Below are 21,780 nucleotides of genomic sequence, written 5' to 3'. Positions count from 1 at the left end.
CTGATTTAGCTTAACACATTTTTGGAACAAAATGCCTCAAATCATGAATGCAGTGTCTGATTGCCGTGAAAGACCTAAGAATAAATGGCACCCTTTTCACATTGGCCTATTATAGCGCCACCAGGAGGCCAGAATAACGTACCTGACCTGGCGGAGACCTGTGCTCCGAGGAGCACTTTTTCTAGTTGTCTCTCTCTTTACTCCATCCCTTTCTCAATTTGCTTGAGGTGGAGAAGTGTTGTGTAGTTGTGTTGGAAATGTGTCTGTTGATGTTGTGTTGGTGGTCTCTTGTGTAGTTGTGTTTATGTCATGTTGGTGTTGTGTGTTTCTCACTTGTAAGCCGCTCTGTTAAGAGTGTCTGCTAAATGCCTACATGTTAAAAAATAATAAAAAAGGGTTAATTGTATACAGTAGTTGTGTTGTAGTTGGTCTTGTGTTGTGCTGTTGTCGGCTCGGGCTTGTCCATATTTGGGCATAATCCGGTCGGCCGCCAGCCACAGACGCTGCAACTGGAGCTGTATGTATTAATTCATTCATTTACAACAAAAAACACAAAAAGTAAAAATATGGAGATAAGAGGTTTCTGCCCGACAGCAACGATATAGTCCATGAAGGGGGAACGCTTCTCTTGTCAAGCGCTGAACATGAGCACCACTCTCAACTTCTCTCTCCTCTTATTGGCCCAGCAGCACAGTGGTTGACACCAAGCAATTTATTCCATTTTACTTCGACCTAGACAGCTTAAATTAGAGGGTATTGTTGTTACCAAGACAACACGCTGGGCCATTTTCTGTAATTTTACCCAGAAGCCTGCTATTGTCAGTATAGAGCCCATTTATAGACCCTGCACAGGGCCGGCCGCTGCTAAAAGCAATATAAGCGGTCGCTTAGGGCCACAACCACTAGGGGGCCAAAAACGTTTTACTTTCATATTGTAATTATGTCATGTATCTCCTATCCAACAACTACTGTGATTATTTTAGTATGCAATAAAAAATGACAATGATTTTATAATGGGGGTGTTGGGGGGGGGCACCAAAAAAAATCTTGCTTAGGGCCACGAAAATCCTAGGGCCGGCCCTGACCCTGCACAACATCACATCCCCCCACACATACGTCACAGTGTTGTTGAGTTATGAAGCAGGACCCTGTCCATTGTCTCTAACATCCCTAGCATCTATGTACTGTACAGTCATGTACATATTTTTATAATTTACATTTTAACGTGCAAAACTCTTGGCCTATAAAAGATGTGTAATCTTACAATTTACAATTTAAGCATTTAGCAGACGCTCTTAAACCAGAGTGATTTACAAGTAAGCAAGGTAAACACGAGGTAATACATCAAATGCATAGACATAGTAATCTTGGATCTATAGGCAAACCAAGAACCTAACCTCAGTCTAAACAATATAATATCAAAAAATCGATAATCTGTACATTGAAACTATATACACACTATGACTATAGGATGCAACGTCAACAAATGAACCTGGCATCTGTCTACATAACATGCTATCTAAATTACTTTAGCCTTTGTATAAGCCTGCACAGTGGCGTTACGCAGAATCGCGGGGCCTCCCCGCGGGAGTTTCACGTGAGGCCCACGCGCGTGTGCATGTACGTGCACAACAAAAATTTCGGGTCTAATTCGGGTCTAATTCGGTTCTATTTGACCAATATAAATCAACTTTTTTCTTTTTTTTTGCTGTAAAAATGTTTGTATCAGCGCAGGCGGGGCCCCCCCTGCTGGTGGCCCCCCTGCACCGCATCACTTGCTACCCCTCCGTTACGCCACTGAGCCTGCAAGGTTGTCAAGACTAGGGCAAGCGCTACGGGCTGAGATGAAGTCTGAAGAGGTGAGTCTTCAGATTACGTCGGAGGATTGGGTGTGACGAGTCTGCAGTTCTAACTGCAATGGGGAGTTCATTCCACAGTTTGGGAAGGTTCTTACAGCTTCCCTGTGTTAGCTGATCTGAGTGAGCAGGGAGGGGTTGTACAACCTCAACAGACTGAGCAGTCTCGGAACACAATACAATACTACGTCCCCCTACACCAAGCCTCTTCTACCGAAAATAGCTGATCTACAAGCTCACAACGCCTCGCAGCTTGCTTTTTCCAGCTCATGTTCCCCTCAGAGTGTAGGATGCTAGGGTTCAAGTGGTTCATGTAAAAAAAAAAAAAAAAGTTCTTATCAGACAAAGATCTGGCACTCTCCCCCCCCCCCCCCCCTGTAGTAACTCTGAGGACCCCTAGTTGAAGACCCCCGCTGGTCTGAGGTGCTTAGTCAACACGGCATAGATTAAGCCTTGCATAGAAATCATTCTCTACAGGCATGATTTTCCCCTTTCCTACTAAGCTGCCCCAGATAGAGAAGTGCTCCATCTCTTTTGCCCACACTGTGAAATCTTTGGGATCAGAAAAGATTTCATCCACCGCCTGAACATTATGCATACTGTACCTATACTGTAGATGCTGCAGATCTCAGCGCATTGTTCAAAATGTGCCGACTCATTTCTGAGCATGTCCTTTTCTTCTTCTGTTGTAGCTCTGCAACGGCGGCTCTGTGACGGATCTGGCCAAAGGCATGCTGAAGAGAGGGGACCGGATGGACGAGGCCGTTATCGCCTACATCTTGCACGAAGCACTGATGGTAAGTGTGTGAGGGTCATTGGATGTAATCGAGAGACCCCGGACCCCGGCCCGACACATCCTGTAGGGCAGGGATGGGCAACTGGCGGCAGCCCTCACCGTCACTCAATGCGGTTCCAGGCCAATATAAAAGAAATAATAAATAAAATAAAGATTCATGTTTTTTTCGAATATGTTAACTCTTTGACTGCGGTTGACTCGATAACGCGTCAATTGCTAGTTTGTCCAGTTAGACGCGTTAGACGCGTTGGACGTGCGTTCATTGTTTAATCTCTGATCGCACTATTCTGCTTATTTTTCATTCTAGGTTTCGAGTTCCACTTACTTCACCCACACCTGCATCCGGTTTTATGACGCAGATTCCGTTTCCGGTTTTCATTTTTTTTCCCTGGTCATTTTTGGCCAGAATAGGGAAACACACGGTTTTTCACACGGTATAAAAAACGAACGGAGAGGTTCTATAATCTATAGTCTGGGTGACGAACAGTCATCGCCGTCGTGTATCACATCGTAATTTTGGCCGATCGGAGAATCTGAGAACACGTCACATCCGGTTACGTATTTGACAGTTTGACTCTGTTTGGGGGGGGGGGCAGCAAGTCAGCGAGCTGATGAAGGTGTCTATTTGCTGATCTCTGCTGGTGGAACCATCGTATGTGTTCAAAACCGCAGCTAGACAAACTGTATGAAAATTAAATAACAAAATAACAAACAAAAAAAACACGAAAATCGCTGGCACTGGGGGAGTACTTTATGAAAATACTCTGGCAGTCAAAGAGTTAATTAACACAGAATTATTTTCTTTTGCACAGCTGTATTTAAGTTGATGGAAGCATTAATGCTAAATAAAAACTAAGTTACAACGAATAATAATTGTTAATATTGGCGAGAGTGCCAATAAACAATGTGGCCCCCCAGAGTGAGTGTGGACATTTAGTGGCCCTCACCATCTATAGTTTGCCCACCCCTGCTGTAGGGCAACGGTTCTCAAAGTGGGGTCCGGGGACCTTAGCAGAGGATCCCCAGCAAAATGTGTTAATACTAGAGGTTCGGGCCACGTAATGAATTCACTGTATCGATCGAGCATAGATTAATTGATAAGAATTCCATGAATTTGTAATGAACATGTGTTAACCCCTCGCTCCCCAGGGCCTCCAACATCTACACATCAACCAGACCATCCATCGTGATGTGAAGGGCAACAACATCCTGCTCACCACGCAAGGAGGGGTCAAACTGGTGGACTTTGGTATGTATGCTGTGTGTGCAGGGACGTCACAGGCTCTCAGAAGGTGGGGGGGATGGACTTTCGGTGGACTATACCCCTTATTTTACACTTTGGCTATTCAAAAATAGCAGATATACAAGCTCATAGCGCGGCACCGAGTGCCGCGCTATGAGCTTGTAGATCTGCTATTTTTGAAAAATCGTGAAAAACATTTGTAACTGTCAAATGTAAACAAATATTGTATTTTCAAAATTTTGCTTTTTTTGGGCAGATTTTGTTAGTTTTTTCCCGTGTTTTGGTTACTTTATTTCGGTTTTAGGGTTAGGTAATTTAATTCGTATTTTTGCCTGATTTTACCGATTCTTTTTTCTTTTTTTTTTTTTTTTTAAAGTGGGGGGTATGAAATCAAGGATCTGTGAGAGTGAGGGTGTCGCGTCGTATGCATAGTGAATGGCCGTGACGCCCCTGTGTGTGTGTGTGTGTGTGTGTGTGTGTGTGTGTGTGTGTGTGTGTGTGTGTGTGTGTGTGTGTGTGTGTGTGTGTGTGTGTGTGTGTGTGTGTGTGTGTGTGTGTGTGTGTGTGTGTGTGTGTGTGTGTGTGTGCGTGCGCGCGTGCGTGCGTGCGTGCGAGTGATATCCATATATGCCCATATATGGACATATCGGTTCGATCAGCGGTTCTGGACAACCGAATATCCAAACAACTGGGCGGCGGGCACTCGAGTCCTTGCCGATGCCCGAGGCCGAGTTTGAAGTCGGTCGGTTTCCTAATATGCGATTATGCACATAACCATATATGTGCATAGTGGTCGGATCTGTGGCTCTGGACAGCCGGCATATCGGGTTTCTTTATGGTTATGTCTGAGTCATGGTGACATTCCCATACATGGACGTATCAGGTTTGTTTATGGTTATGTCTGAGTCATGGTGACATTCCCATATATGGGCATATCAGGTTTGTTTATGGTTATGTCTGAGTTATATATTGACAAGCCTATATATAGGCGTATGGGGTTTGTTTATGGTTATGTCTGACTCATGGTGACATTCCCATATATGTGCGTATCAGGTTTGTTTATGGTTATGTCTGAGTCATGGTGACATTCCCATATATGTGCGTATCAGGTTTGTTTATGGTTATGTCTGAGTTATATTGACAAGCCTATATATAGGCGTATGGGGTTTGTTTGTGGTTATGTCTGAGTCAGAGTGACGTGGCCGTGGTCTGCCGGCCGGTCCGCCAGAGCCCTCCCTTAAGCCAATTTTAATATAGGATGTATATGAAATCACAATAATCAGAATTTTAATGCACTATGAATCCAAATACGTCTTTCATTCATTGCCCATCCCTACAGATAAAACCCACCAGGAGGAACGTTATTTCTTCAGCGGTATCTTACAATATTGGTGGCCTGTGTACTGTATATTTGTACTGTTATGTAATATGTATGTGTAATTGTGCATGCATATGTATGCACCGCTTTATGGAAATCATGTTATGCTTCTTTTGTCTACTGGATATACTGCATTCTGCAGATGGAGCCACACTCCATTACCTTTCAAATGCTCGCATGCTAAATTGGTTCACTTTTCTTAACCCATTAAGACCGGGAACACAACTGTGACATTTTTTTGATTTATTTGGCTACTAAAGAAATAGCAGATCTACAAGCTCATAGCGCTGCACCGAGTGCCGCACTATGAGCTTGTAGATCTGCTAAGATTGAAAAACCTTCTACAAATGTCTTCTAAATTCTAACCGTTTTTTGAAGAAAAAATTATCAGTGGTTCTCAAACTTTTACATGTCAAGGACCCCCAAAATTATATGTATTTGGCCACGGACCCCCGTCTTCAAAATATTGTGTTCGCTTTAAATATATATATATATTCAAAGATATGCACACATTTTCAGGATTTTTCAAAAATAGCAGATTTGCAAGTTCATAGCGCGGCACTCGGTAGTGCTATTAATAGATCTGCTATTTTTGAATAGCCAAAAGTATAGAATATGGATTAAGTGGTTAAACAGATGCTTTCCCGGTCTTAAAGGGTTAATAGTTGGAGGGAAAGCATCATTTGCATCACCTGCAGAGGTGGTGAACCACTTTACATTTACATCATCACATATCTGACATCTCGCATCATTTGAGAGTGCAGAGCGTGTTGCCATTCAGTCCCGCAGTTTCCACACTGATTTGTTGTCAGGGTATTCTTCGTTCAGTTCAGTGTTGCCAGGTTTTGGCGAGAGAAATAAGCAACCATGGGGTCTATGAAAACAAGTCCAAAAGAAGTGACCACATGAGCACACCTATTACATTGTCTATTTGGAATATTATTTTTGAAACATTTTAACAACACAAATCTGGTACGGGGGGCTCATACATATTAATTTGGGCGTCCTCAACATGAAAATGTTTGAGAACCGCTGGGTGAAAACGATGATTGCAACATTAGGAAGCTCAAATGAGCAACTACTCTTTGAAAACAAGCCCCCAAAAAAATGCAATCCGCAACTACCAATATTTATAAGCGACTTTTACAGAAAAACAAAGCCCAGAGTCGCTTATAATAAGCAGACATGGCAACACTGCCACGGTTGCCTGGATGGAAGCCGTGGACTTTTATGCAAATACAAGTTTGTATTTGGAAGCTTACAAATAAGCCCAGATTATGCATACAGTCCGGGGACAACTCATTATAGGATAATTTATGTGTCTTTAGAAGACTATTAAACTGCTGCCTCTTTTCATTACACAACATTCAATCTCCACTCAGCATTTCTTTTGTGTTTTTTCCATTAAAGTGCAGGGCTTCTGTTGAGAGCATTTTATTTTTTTACCTAAGAGCGGAGAGGAGCACAAAAAAAGAGAGCTTTTTCTCTTTTATTTACACACAGTGGTGTAAAGTAACTAAGTACATTTACTCAAATATTGTACTTTACTCGAGTATTTCCCATTCCCAATACTTCTACTTCTACTCCACTACATATCAGAGACAAATATTGTACTTTTACTCCACTACAATTATTAGTTTCTTTAATCTTTTGATTATTATTACAAAACGTACATTAACCACCTCAGCCCTATATATATTTCGGCCATTTGAAAATAGCCGATCTTCAAGCTCACAATGCGTCGCGAGCTTGAAGATCGGCTATTTTCAAATGATTTTTATACATTTTATATATTATTTGAAAACTTGTGAAACGGGACATTCTGCATAATGAGTACTTTCTACTGTTGGTACTTTTAAGTACATTTTGATGCCAATACTTTTGTACTTTTACTCAAAGACATTGGTAGCACTTTACAATAATGACCCGTTATAAAGCATTTATAAACGTTTATAAGCAGTTTGTAGACTATTAACAAATCATTAACAACCTGTTTTTTGACATTTGTAAATGATTACTAAAACCTTTATAACTATGGTTACAAATCATTTATAAGGTATTAGTAAGTAGTAAACTATTCATTAATAAGCCATTTATATACATCTGTACATGATTATTAAATCATTTGTAATGACCCATTATAAAACATTTATAAACGTTCATAAGCAGTTTGTAGACTATTAACAAATCATTAACAACCTGTTTGTTGACATTTGTAAATGATTACTAAAACATTTATAACTACAGTAACAAATCATTTATAAGGTATTAGTAAGTAGTAAAACTATTCATGAATAAGCCATGTATAATACATCTGTAAATGATTATTAAATCATTTGTAACTGATGTTATATAATATATACAAGCTATTTGTAGATAAAGAACTAACCATAGACAAACTATTTATATACATTGGTTAATGATTATTAAATAATTTATAATAACATTGTAGAATATTTAAGAATCATTTAATCATTATTTAAAACACATTTAAACATTATTTAGACTAGAGTTTGTTCATCATTAAATAATGTCATTTAAATTGTAGGAAATCATTTGTAAATGATTTATAAAGTGGTATAAATTATTTTTTTTCATGGATATAGGACATCTCTTTAAACATGTATTAAGACTTAATAAATCATGTGTTAAATCTTTGTTCTAGCCCAAGGCATGAACAACAAACCATTTCTAAGCAATTATTACATATTTTCTAAATGTACCAATTAAAAATTAAAAAATTATCTGCAGATCATTATTTCCACATGATCAATTTTACTTGTCGGTAATTTGGGAAATGTGTTTGTTCATGTTTAACATATGCTTTTTAAAACATTCCTAAAAAATCTATAAATCCTTAGTACATGTTATTATGTGCCCTATAGTAAAGTGAAGACAGTTCATCATTTACAACTGCCTGTTAATGTGTTTGTTCGTGTTTAACATATGCTTTGTATAACATTCCTAAAATATCTATAAATCCTTAGTACATGTTATTATGTGCCCTATAGTAAAGTGAAGACAGTTCATCATTTACAACTGTCTGTTAATGTGTTTGTTCATGTCTAACATATGCTTTGTAAAACATTCCTAAAATATCTATAAATCCTTATTACATGTTATTATGTGCCCTATAGTAAAGTGAAGACAGTTCATCATTTACAACTGTCTATTAATGTGACTTTCTCCTTACCTGTTGCAAACTACCTGGCTTTCATGAATGCAGACACCAAACAATTACTAGAATTATCTTTCATGTTTAATAAATGATTCATAAGACACTCGTAAAGAGCATGTAGACCATTTGCAAACGTTATCATGGGCCTTGTTGTAAAGTGAAGACTATGCATTATTATTTCATGTTTAACAATGATTAGTAAAACATGTGAGATGAAAAAGTGGCAGAAGTAACGTTATAGAGTATAAAAGTATAAAACAATTTATTAAGATATAAAATGTAGCAACTCTTGGCCACAGCACACACACTGACATTTAAACAAAGAAATTCATCACAACAGAATCACAGAGTAGCAGGTTGGAGCCTCTGCAGTCACCACCTCCCAGTGCAAGTTAGCTTTAGCTGCTAAGCTAAACTGCTAAGCATGGAGGACATTACTAGCCTACACATCAAAACAAACTTTGTGGATACAAACGGCCACCATCAAAATACCCCCTGGATCATAATGCTACTTCATGTGTGTAAGATTAGCCATTTTATGTTACCTCGATAACCTGCAACAAGACAGTCAAAACACATAAAACATGAATTAGACATATTTCTGTCCAGTCTGCAACTGCATCACTGTTCACTTCCTCCCTAGTAGGCTACTGCAGGTGTAATGCAGGTAATCAATGTGTTGCCAGATTTTGCAAAAGAAACAAGCGGCCAGGTCTATGAAAACAAGCCCAAAAGAAGCAACTAGGCTCAGGCCCATGATAACGTCTGCAAATGGTTTACATACTCTTTACGAATGTCTTACGCATCATTTGCTAAACATGAAAAAAAAACTCCCTAAAAAACTCAATTTATACCACTATATGAATCATTTCCAAATGATTTCCTACAATTTAAATTACATTATTTAATGATGAGCAAAATATAAAAATAATGTTATAATGTGTTTTAAATAATGTTTAAATTATTCTTAAATGTTCTACAATGTTATTATAAATGATTTCATAATCATTAACCAATGTATATAAATAGTTTGTCTATGATTAGTTCTTTATCTACAGATAGCTTGTATATATTATAACATCAGTTACAAATGATTTAATAATCATTTACAGATGTATATAATTGGCTTATTCATGAATAGTTCACTACTTACTAATACCTTATAAATGATTTGTAACTGTAGTTATAAAGGTTTTAGTAATCATTTACAAATGTCAACAAACAGGTTGTTAATGATTTGTTAATAGTTTACAAACTGCTTATAAACGTTTATAAATGCTTTATAATGGGTCATTAATGTAAAGTGCTACCAAGACATTTTTAATTCCAAACTTTTACTTGTAACGGAGTACTTCTACATTGCAGTATTGATACTTTTACTTAAGTAAAACACTTGAGTACTTTCTCCACCACTGTTTACACAGCTTGATCACAGTGGGTGAAGAACCATACTGTGTATGTGACACCCTCCCTCCCTCTCTCCAGCCACTTTCTCTCTCCCACGTCCTTTTACAGGTTGGCTGAGTTTGACACATTAACATGGTTTCCACTTTCTGAGAATAGAGGTCTTTATTAACTCTCTAACTCATTCCCTGCCAATGACGTCTTTTGACGTCTGTTTTTTGTAAGCCCACACCGTCTATGACGTCGTTTGACGTCTCTTAACACATCGGGTGCCAGAATTTTATAATAACAGATTACGTTCGGTGCCAGAAATCTCACCGTCTGCAAATTCTGCGCTGTTTAGAGCTGTGGAATCCACGGCGAGCACACGCACGTAAACAATGCATGCGTGCACAGCAATGGATGGTCCTGGCTAAAGCCTGGAACAACAACATGTCTCATGCGAGTCGCCGATTCCAGTGTAGCCCCCCCCCCCCTTGTGGAAAGAAACGAGAAAGAAAAAAAGACTGATAACACGTAATTTTACGGTTTCGGCACTAAATATTTTTATTTTGCATTTATTTATTTATTTGTTATTCACACAGAACCAGGAGATAACGTGATCCAAATATTTACTGCTCCATTCATTTCCTGGTTAAAGTCTCGGCTGTGTTTTACTATGTATTTTTGAGCGAAACATGCTGTTTTCAACGGCGTATAACAAGCAAACGGGAATCGCGATGCAATTTTTTTTTCTTCACGGAAGCACAGTGAAACCCTCCGTGATTAGCAACCATCAGGGGATCGATCATACTGTAGATACATATTCTGTGACTACTTGAAAAGGTAAGAAAATCGCATAATCCAGCGAAAAACGAGCGATTTTTACCAACCTTTGAAAAATCATGGAATATTTTCCGTTATCGCTGTCCTCGCGGCGATCGCCTCATTACACACACGGGGGGTCTTGGGAGTCTCGGGGAGAGAGAAAAAAATCCGGTCGCGGTAATCCGTTGCCTAGTTGTGGCCTGTTGAATGTGGCTTGTTTTTGCCGCAATAGAAACGGAGATAAAGCCATTTTCCCACAGGAAATGAACAGGAAGTAAAGGGAAAGAATTACGTCGTCATCTAGGCTGCCCCAGCGTGTCTGATATCTGGTCTAGAGGGGCGGGTTCAAAATCTCCGGAGAAAAATTCTGTGAGATTCCATTGGTTCACCAATCTGTCCGTCAGCCCCCGGCCCTGCACCATGCCCCTCCTCCTCCCCCAATGTGCAGCATTGAGAGCCCTGACGTCACTACATTTGGAGCGACGCCCACTGCACTCTGGTTGGTTGGGGGAAATGAAACACTTCCTATTCCAGGAACGTCAACAGAGAGTGTACAATTGGAACCAAATGGACTCGTTAGTGTGATTCTCAAATGGTTGAGAATCACTGCTAGAGCCGTAAAAGTCTTCTCTTATGGGGGTCCCTGGCATATCTTTTCAAATGGGGGTCCACGGGCTAATAAGTGTCAATTTGGGGGTCCTTGACATGAAAAAGTTTGAGAACCGCTGAGTTAAGAAGTAGTGAAAATGGCAGATTCAAAATCTCGCAATGTGGCGCGAAACGCCTCGTTGGGAGTATTCAAGAAGTGTTCTCCTTCTGTTGGTAGTCATGGCTCTAAGTTCCCACCTGATGTCATGTGGGAGTTCCGACTGCTCCAGATCGTACTGAATAACCGCTAGCTTGCATAACGTCTTCAGACTGGGACTCAAGTCCAGGATGTGCAGGTCATTGGGTTTGCGGTCGCGTCCCCCAAAGACGACAACGCCATCTCCCACCACACAACAACAGCTGTACCAATAGACTGGTACCGGTCTTTTCCCCTTGGGCTCAACTTTCGTCAAGGAAAAGGTCTCTCGATTGAATTTCCATAGGTAACTTGAGGTAGTTTTCCTGTTTTCACTACCAATTAAGTACAGCTCTCCATTGTAGGCAAGGGCATGCAACCTGCGTCCTCCTGAAAGAAGCTGTGCAGAAGGTGTGCTCAGCCAGCAGTTGGTCTCTGTGTCAAAAACTCTGATGGTGTTGCAGTACTGATCCCCCCGGCCCGTCCAGCCCCCAAATACAAACATCTCTGTCCCGATGATGGTGGCAGAGTGACAGTATGAAGCAGGTGGTGGAGTTCCTCTGGTGTTAATTAAAGACCAGACCATTGTGGCGGTGTCCAACCTGTAGATGTCATTATTAGCGCGTCCAGCCAGTTGGATCAATCCTCCATGGATAAAAATGACCTTCCCCAAGACACAGGTTGAGTGGCTCCTCCCCTTCCCTGGAACTGTCCCTGACACCCTGGGTTTGAACCATCTCTGGGCGTCGACATCGAATGCATAAAGCTCGTTGTAGTGAGGACACCAGATGTAGACGATATATTCTATCAGCACAGCTGTGTAGGCCACTGTGTGGGCCACTGTGTGGGCGTTGAACAACTTCTCTTCGTCGAAATCTCCAGTTGTCACCGGGGTCAGCGTCCTCCAGCGTAAAGACACTGTGTTGAAAACGTAGGTATTAATATCAGTCTTGTTGTTGCTGGGGGGATAATGCGTAATTTCAAAGGCGTACACCTCGTGCTGCACCGGAGTAGCAGAACAATTGGATCCTTCCGGTCCTCTGTTCACACACGTCCAGCGGAACATTACTCACACCGTTAATCTGCAAAGACTCACTCCTGAACAACACACTGGAGTCCTCATGTGCGCCGTTTATCGCTTATATTGCTTCAGCGGCACAAATGTCACGCAATGCTCGGCCAATCCACAAAGCATGATAGCCTCAGCCTCTTCGACCCCGCGCCTTATATGGGCGTCTTGTATATCGTCTCTGTCGTGTGGGAACCTCATACGTCCAAAACTGTTACTTGCCAGGATTCAAAATCAAAAGCAGCAGATCCACCAGTTTGGAGCTTGTGGATCTGCTACTTTCGGTGTTCATTTATGAATCTGACAGAATAAATAAATCAGCCACTGCCAGCCATTTTTGGTTTTCCTCACCTTTTAAACTAGTCGCAGAATATTTATCTCCAGTATGATCGATCCCCCGATCGTTGCTAAACACGGAGGTACAGTACACAGGGTATCTACACATTTCTAAGACCTTTTAATACCAAATTGGCTCGCTTTTGTAATCCTGTGGACATCGTTCACTTTAATTCTTGGTAGCTCGTGTAAGCATCTTGTGTAAAAAAAAGAGCCATATGGCTTAATATAATTTGCCTACAAGCTGCGTTAGCCTAGAGAGCTAGCAGACTGGCTAACAACAACAACACGCGTTGTTGTGTTGCAGACACCGTTAAACGCACTGGCAACACTAAACATGGTAAATTATATGAACAATACAAACACAAATGATAAACGTACTTTAACACATCGGGTGCCAAACTCGGTTCAAACCATCGCGACGCATTGCAAGCTTGTAGATCGTCTATTTTCAAATGGTCGAAATGTATATAGGGCTGAAGTGGGTGATGTATGTTTTGTAACAATAATCAAAATCTACAAAGTAACTAGTAACTAAAGTTTTCAAATTAATTATAGTGGAGTAAAAAAGTACAATATTTGCCTCTGAGATGTAGTGGAGTAGAAGTAAAAGTACTGAAAATTGGAAATTCTCTACCTCAAAACTATACTTAAGTACAGTACTTGAGTAAATGTACTTAGTTACTTTACACCTCTGGGTAGTGAGGGGACACGTGCTCAGTGGTACACACATGCATGGAGTCACGATGGGGCTAATAGTTCCTTATGTGTAGGGGGGGAGGGGGTGAAGGAGGGGCACACTACGCTAAGCAGCTGGAGAAGATGAAGCCCCCCCGCAATGACTCATCAAGTAGAGGAGCTAAGAGGCTCATCCTACGAGAGGCGCACAGGGGGGGAAATAATAATACTAAGAATGATGGAGGCCGTCTATCTTAGCCTCTTCATGAATATTCTAATTGACAGTGTTATCTCTATACTCTGTTATGAGTCACTTCTGGCTAATGCAGTGGAAAGAGAGAGATATGGGGGGGTTTCATAGGGGAACGTATGTACGCTCACACTCTGAAATATGGACACTGTTTCCCAAACACTGGCTCGGGACCCTTGTTTGGGTCACGGACGCATTTTTTTATGGGTCACAATAGTAAATATCACATTTCTCTTTCGGGTCAGGAGCTAAAACGTATGTGAACCACTGCAGTAGCACATACAGTAGGTTGTATGTGTGTGTCTGCATGACACGTACAGTGGTGTAAGTACATCTACTCAAACTGAACTTAAGTAAAATGGTATAGTAAAGGTATTTCACTTTACTGTAGTATTTTTGGTTTTCGATACTTTTACTTCTAGTCCACTACATCGGCAAATATTGTACTTTTACTTTACTACAATTATTTGAAAACTAGTTACTTTGTAGATTTGTATTATTATTACAAAACACACATTAACCACTTCAGCCATATACATTTCGTCCATTTGAAATGCGACGCATTGTGAGCTTGTAGATCTGCTATTTTTATACAATTTATACATTTGATTTTTTTTTAAACGTTCTGCATAATGACTACTTTCTACTTTTTACTTTACTTGTAACAGTATAGTATTTCTATAGTATTGATACTTTTACTTAAGTAAAACATGTGAATACTTTTCCCACCACTGCACGTGTCATGTGTGTAAGAATGTGGGCATGATCGGATTATTTAGAAAAAGATTGTCTAATTATACTGTAGTGTAGGTTGATGTGAGTGTGTGTGTGTGTGTGTGTGTGTGTGTGTGTGTGTGTGTGTGTGTGTGTGTGTGTGTGTGTGTGTGTGTGTGTGTGTGTGTGTGTGTGTGTGTGTGTGTGTGTGTGTGTGTGTGTGTGTGTGTGTGTGTGTGTGTGTGTGTGTGTGTGTGCGTGCGTTTTCATGCACGAGCATGTCAGTATAGCTTACAGCACATCCCCTCCTCCACATAACTCTAATCCATTTAGACGTGTCTGCCACAAGACCGTTGACAATGTGCTTCATGTGCTCCTCATCCTGGCTCTGTAGATGTGACTAAAACCATCATGACAGTCAGAGCACCATGCTAGTATCACACTGTACGTAGGTCTACTGTAAAACGGAGGTTTTGTATTATTTCCATGGCATTTGGGAGAAATACCGAACAGAGAATATATGACATCACATGCATGTACAGTACAGTGTCGTGGAATTCTGGATCAATCAGCAATCGATGAGGCACATAGGAGTCGAGACAATGTTCTAGGTGGAGGTGGTTTATGCTTTATGTACATGATATCATGGTCAGAAGTACATTAACACTCATGTCAGTGGTACGGTAATTCTGCCTCGAGCACAGGGCAGAGATCATAGTTATATACTGTAACTGCTTCAAGGTAACCATAACAGAGGCTGTACCAAAACAATAGCTATTAGGCCTAGTGGAGACATCTAGGCTCTTACAAGCTGTCAAATATCATAATGTATTGTAGAAGTATTATAAGTGATGGTAAAATATAAAGGTTAGATATAAGCAGTCATATTATTTATTCCTCAACAGTATGCTTTCTTTTTCCACACCAATATCTGCGATTAAAAGACTACATAGATGGCGCTGTTCCTCAAGCTACAAGAATGTCAATATGTAGGCCTATACAGCATGGAATTGTGGGCAAAATCGTATCCGATTACAAACGATAACAAAATATTCTAAGTTTTGAGTCTAAATCCCATCAAACGGTGTTCCGTGGCTCAAATGCCCAATAAATAATGGACCTTGATATGAAAAGGGTTGAAAACCACTGATTTAAAGGACAACTGTGTATCTAGCTAAATTAACAATATTTGCGTCATTTGACTCATAGTCTCTTTATCTCACCTTATTTCCTGACTACAATGTAGACCACACCCCCACGCAGCCTCCCCTCCCCACAAGGAAGGGCAGTGCCCCAAAGCATTATGGTCATTGTAGTAATGCAGCAGTCCAGTCAAACCCCGGTCAAACACACAGACTTCTATATTATTCTGGCCATAGGGTGCAAATTTCAAATTTTGCTACTGTTATCTACTACAAATATGAGTGACTGTAAGTTCTTCCAGGGGTGAAATGCTCCTTTAATTTACAAAAAAACACATAAAAGTAAAATATTATGAAGATACGAGGTTTCTGCCAGGACAGCAACGATATGAACAATGTTCCATGGCCCGTTGTAGTGTGTCACAAACTGAGCCGTCAGTCACCGCGGTGTGATGCTGATAGCGCTGTCTGTGTGTTCTCTTCTGGAGACTCAGCTTCTGCAATGTTCACTGTTCTGCTGTTACACTGATGTGTCTGGACTGTACTGGGGCTAAAGGCTGGGGGTCAGCATGTACTATGTCAGGTTCTCTCTCTCTCTCTCTCACTCTCACTCTCACTCTCTCACTCTCTCATGCACGCACGTGCACGCAGAGAGAGAGAGAGAGAGAGAGAGAGAGAGAGAGAGAGACTACGGTCTCTCACTGTGAAACCACTTCTCTGAAGCCGATTCTACAAATGTCTTCTAAATCCCAACAGTTTTCTGAAAAAACCTATGTTGCTATATCAGTGGTTCTCAAACTTTTTCGTGTCAAGGACCCCCAAAATGATATGTATTTGTCCACGGACCCCCATCTCAAAATATTTTGTTCCAGGGACCCCCAGAAACAAAGATTTGAGTCAAAATGTTCGCTTTAAAATAATATAAATATTCAAAGATTTGCACACATTTTCAAGAAAAATAGCCAAAGTGTAAAATAATACTTTTTTTTTGCTCAAATCAAGAAGTGACACAGATGCGTTCCAGGTCTTAATGGGTTAAAGCTATGCAACTTTCCTCTTCTAACCCCGGATTTGAACCTGGTTTCCTGCTTAAGTGCTGACATTTTTTACCATTAAGCTAATAGAGCCTGCTGCCTGCTTGCTCAGGGGATAAATTGAATCGAATTGAAATTTGTTGTCATATCCTGTGTGTATCCTAGGTGAGGCATGACCTTTGACACGATCTAAAATGTCTCAATAGAAGAGACAATTGTATACGTTAAATTGTATTAACACCAGCTGGTGAAAATAATGATCTGTCAGAAGCAGTGAGACAATAGAGTGTTGTCATAATACTATAATTTTATACTAATATTTCTTTCTGGTCTGAATTATGGATCTCACAGCTTTTTCTGTATCCAGCTGATAGAGCTGTCATAGGGACACTGGGAAAAGAAAGCACATGCAAATATGTGTGCGCGCATACACACCCACACATACATATTAAGTTGTGTTACAGTGCACGCCTAAGTAATCTCTCTCTCTCTCTCTCTCTCTCTCTCTCTCTCTCTCTCTCTCTCTCTCTCTCTCTCTCTCTCCTCTCTCTCTCTCTCTCTCTCTCTCTCTCTCTCTCTCTCACACACACACACATTAAGTTGTGTTGCAGTCCACGCCTAAGTGATCTCTCACACACACACACACACACACAGTGTCGAGTCATGATGGCTTTCGCAGCCAGATGATGGATTGCTTTGAATTACTAATATTTATAACCTCAGGCGATTTGATTGGGCGGTTTACAGAGTGCCATTTGAATTGAATACCAATGTCAACAAGCTTTTTGGCAATAGGGCAATATATTCATCCTCTCCTCTGCCATGCATGGGAACAGATATGCTGTACTTGACATATTGGTCCGCGACCCAAAGATGGGTCCCTCTCGACCCACTGTTTGGGAAACAGTGGGTTAGTACATTTCAGACAATATATACTCTAGCATAAAATAAAATAAACCAATAAACCGTGTATGCACATAAAACGACATACACACATAGCGTACACACATACATATATATAATATGCACACATATACCACCTTGCATAAGGAAATTATACAGGCCTACCATCCCTCCCCATACAAACCCACCCACCCTATTTGTTGCATAACCTCCATTATAAATATAGCAGAAATGACACACATCCATCTATTCTCACCGTGTAAATATAATACGCCAATTAACCATAACCAATGGATTACCTGATGACTACATAACTTAAAGGAGACAAAATTATATCATTTATATACATTCTAAAGACCCACTCCCTGCCCAAGTTGTGTTTTTGTTTGGCTAATGCGATTTTGAAGCTTATACCCGTAAAAATCCTGGAAGTTTTTTGCATTAAGCATATATATATATATATCAGACTAGCATTCACTGAAAGCAGGTTTGATTCAGGGTTGGCAACTCAGAAGAGATGTGACGTCACCAGTGGTGTAAAGTAACTAAGTACTTTTAATCAAGTACTGTACTTAAGTAAAATTTTTAGGTATTTTTACTTGAGTTTTTCTTAGTACTTTTCCTAATACTCCACTGCATCTCAGAGGCAAATATTGTAAAAAATACTTTTTACTCCACTACAATTCTTTGAAAACTTTAATTACCACTTCAGCCCTATATGCATTTTGGCCATTTGAAAATAGCCGATCTAGAAGCTAACAATGCTGTAGATCTGCTATTTTCAAAATATTTGTTTATGAAAACATTCATAATGAGTACTTTTGGTACTATAAGTACTGTGTGTGTGTGTGTGTGTGTGTGTGTGTGTGTGTGTGTGTGTGTGTGTGTGTGTGTGTGTGTGTGTGTGTGTGTGTGTGTGTGTGTGTGTGTGTGTGTGTGTGTGTGTGTGTGTGTGTGTGTGTGTGTGTGTGTGTGTCCGTCCTATGTTAAAAAACATGTAATATAATTCTTGTGTGTTCTGTTCCTTGCAGGTGTGTCGGCCCAGCTGACAAACAGCCGTTTGAGGAGGAACACGTCTGTAGGGACCCCCTTCTGGATGGCTCCTGAGGTACACACGCACACACACACGTACACACATTTATATCAACTTCAACACCCAGACACATCAGTGAGTGCGGGCAGAGGTACATTCTCATAAAGCTCCTATCCTGTATATTAAAGCTCCCCTGTGGGCTCACCCTCTCTTTCCACCACATTAGCCAGGGGGCAGAAACCCAATGGGCCAAACTTAATCATCATCACACAGATAACCCACTGTCATTTCAAATATAATTCATAATGAGCCTGAAAGGACGGCCTTTCCTTCACTGTCCTGCTCCTATAGCTTTCAGTAAAATCATTATTGCTTTAGCACTTCTCTGGCATAACGACTAATGAAACACAATCCATATGAAGATATTTTGATAGATAGACGTTTGATTTTTCTCCGCCTTTTCTTCCCCAATTCCGATTATGATGATATAATCAGTGGTGGAAAAAGTACTCAAATGTTTTACTTAGTAAAAGTATCAATACAGCAATGTAGAAATTCAAAATTGACTTGAGTAAAAGTACAAAAAGTATTGGTATCAAAATGTACTTAAAGTACCAAAAGTAAAAGTACTAAAATGTTTGAAAATAGCCAAGGTATAAAATGGGGCTAAAGTGGTTAATGTATGTTTTATAACGTAATAATTTATATCTGCAAAGTAACTATTAACTAAAATATTCAAATAATAGTAGTGGAGTAAAAGTACCATATTTGCCTCTGAGATGTAATGGAGTAGAAGTAAAAGTATAGACAATTGGAGATACTCCAGTGAAGTAAAAGTATCTCAAAATTGTACTTAAGTAGTGTACTTGAGTAAAATTTACTCAAGTACTTTACATCACTGGATATAATAATGATAGAATATTTTTATAATATTAATCAACTCTGGATTGCTGTGGCTGTGTGTGGAATTCAATCATAAGAGCTTATGGGACAAAGACTTAGAGGTTTATTGACTCCCACCCAGGTTGAGGGAAATGGAACCAAATGGACCCGTCAGGGCATTGGTTGTCGAAATTCATTTCTGCACAGTGTCCATCAGTGTTGATTTCGTCGACTAAAACTATGACGAAAAACGTATGTTGACTAACTTTTTTCACTGACGTAAACTAAATACGATGACTAAAACTAAGACTAAATATATTGACAATTTCGTCAACAAATAAAAACTAGTGTTGCGCTCTGAAAATAGCCGATCTACAAGTGTAAAATCTGCGATTACGACGCCATTTTACTAAATATCATAAGATTTTGGTCGACTAAATCTACAGTTGATTTAAAACTAAATAAAAAAATGTTGTCAAAATCAACACTGGTGTCCGTCCAAGCCCTCACCTGACCTTTCCTCGCTTGTAAACAGCCTTGTAAATGCAACATATCCTCTAAGCCGAGGATGGATCATCTTACAAGAAGTTTGCATGCTGCACAAACATCGGACGTAGCGTATTAGAATACAAGGTGCATGACCTGATCCCTGTGTGCCCTCGCTGATTTTAATCTGATTTGAGTAGCAAACTTTCATTAACGAACGACAAGGAAAGCAGGCGCGGATGGACTGGAAAGCTACGGGCTGGTCTAGGAGCTCTTTACCAAAGTAAACTTGTATTTGGGAAGCAGCAATACTGGTTTATACTGGAAGAACGGATTTTTATTCTTATATACTGTTTAACTTTTTTTGATCCAGCACCCATAGCCTTAAAAGGTCTGGGATGTGCTCGTCTGTTGGGGGGGGGGGCGTAAAAGAAGACAGGATAGTTGACTACATTGAATTGATTCATTACTTTTTGTTGTTTCTGCGCTATTTTCTCGCGTCATAATGGCAAATTGAGAGGCTAGCTTCAACAAGGATTTGGATTGAGGTTTCTTCTGGGATGTATTTTAGCTGTTTATCAGCTTCTCTATGATCTCTAGGATCTCTCTGTGGCGTTTGGAGACGTGTTGATATAAGGATTTAGTAGAAGAAGGCTTCAAAGTGGCAGAACATTTCGTTTCGGAACAAAATAAATCTCAGCACATTTAGTCAGTGACGGGCTTATCCCACTACCTAGGGTGCTTTTTTTTTTCTTTCTTGAAGAAATGATGCAGCTTCCTCTAAAGTGACTTTCACCTGGGAGGTATGTTCAGTGATATCATTAACACAATTATTCATATTTATTTTTGACAAATGATTGTACTTTGCTGTAATACATGTGCTGTATGTACCGTATTGTGTGGTTATTATAATTAGCAACACATGCTAGCCTTTGTTCTTTGCAAAACAGTCTTTGGGGAGCACAATACTCATTGATCGTTGCACAATTGGCTCAGTGTTTCAATCAGATTTGTATCTCTTGAGTTTCTAACATTAATAATTCATTGTATGTAGAGCACTGTTTCCCAAACATTGGGTCGGGACCCATGTTTGGGTTGTGGACCAATTTGTGTGGGTCGTGAGCAAATATCCCCCCTTTTTATTTTTTATTTACATTAAAAGATATATATATATATATATATATATATATATATATATATATATATATATATATATATATATATATTATTATTTCAAAAGTTTTTAAAAATGTAAACAAAACATTTTAATTTATGAAAAAGTGTTTCGTAAATTAAATAAAAAAATCTAATGATTTCCAGTAGTTTGGGTCTCGGGCAATCGTCTAATTTATCTTTTGGGTTTTTTCACATTTCATGGGTATATCTTTCATATTGTCAGATATAGATTGAAGTGCGTGTGTCTGTCTGTCTGTCTGTCTGTCTGTCTGTCTGTCTGTCTGTCTGTCTGTCTCTCTGTCTGTCTGTCTCTCTGTCTGTCTGTCTGCGTTTGTGTACATGGCTCCCAATCAACATTTTGTTGATTGGGAGCCATGTTGCCCTGAGGATGTTAATAATATAGTGTGTGTGTGGGGGGGGGGGGGGGGGCGGTGCTCATGCTTGCTGCCTGGTGCTACTGCTAACCTTAACCCAGTAATACTGAACAGCATTAACACATGGTGACATACAGTACAGGTGACATACAGTACAGCCTTATCCTACTTGTTGGTGTATATTAGTGATCTATAAACCAAGTAATCAAGTGGTCTAGATCAACCTTTTCATGGATCAGGGCCCACTTGTACATGTT

General features: G+C 39.9%; 1 protein-coding gene across 1 annotated transcript in view; it reads left to right on the top strand.

Moving 5' to 3' along the window:
• The window catches only part of LOC308077432 (myosin-IIIa-like), a gene marked incomplete at both ends in the record, with an annotated part of 52,233 nt that overhangs the window by 28,957 nt on the left and 1,496 nt on the right, over nt 1-21,780 (top strand). Inside the window, 3 exons of the mRNA XM_080418119.1 lie at nt 2,549-2,653; nt 3,802-3,901; nt 18,604-18,680. Of these exons, the coding sequence (XP_080274245.1) occupies nt 2,549-2,653; nt 3,802-3,901; nt 18,604-18,680 (282 nt within the window). The remainder of the gene's footprint in view (nt 1-2,548; nt 2,654-3,801; nt 3,902-18,603; nt 18,681-21,780) is intronic.

This window comes from Gymnoscopelus braueri (assembly GCF_963280865.1).
Source record: "Gymnoscopelus braueri genome assembly, chromosome: 21".
NCBI classification, from domain to species: Eukaryota; Metazoa; Chordata; class Actinopteri; order Myctophiformes; family Myctophidae; genus Gymnoscopelus; species Gymnoscopelus braueri.
This window is presented reverse-complemented; position numbering and strand designations above follow the sequence as displayed.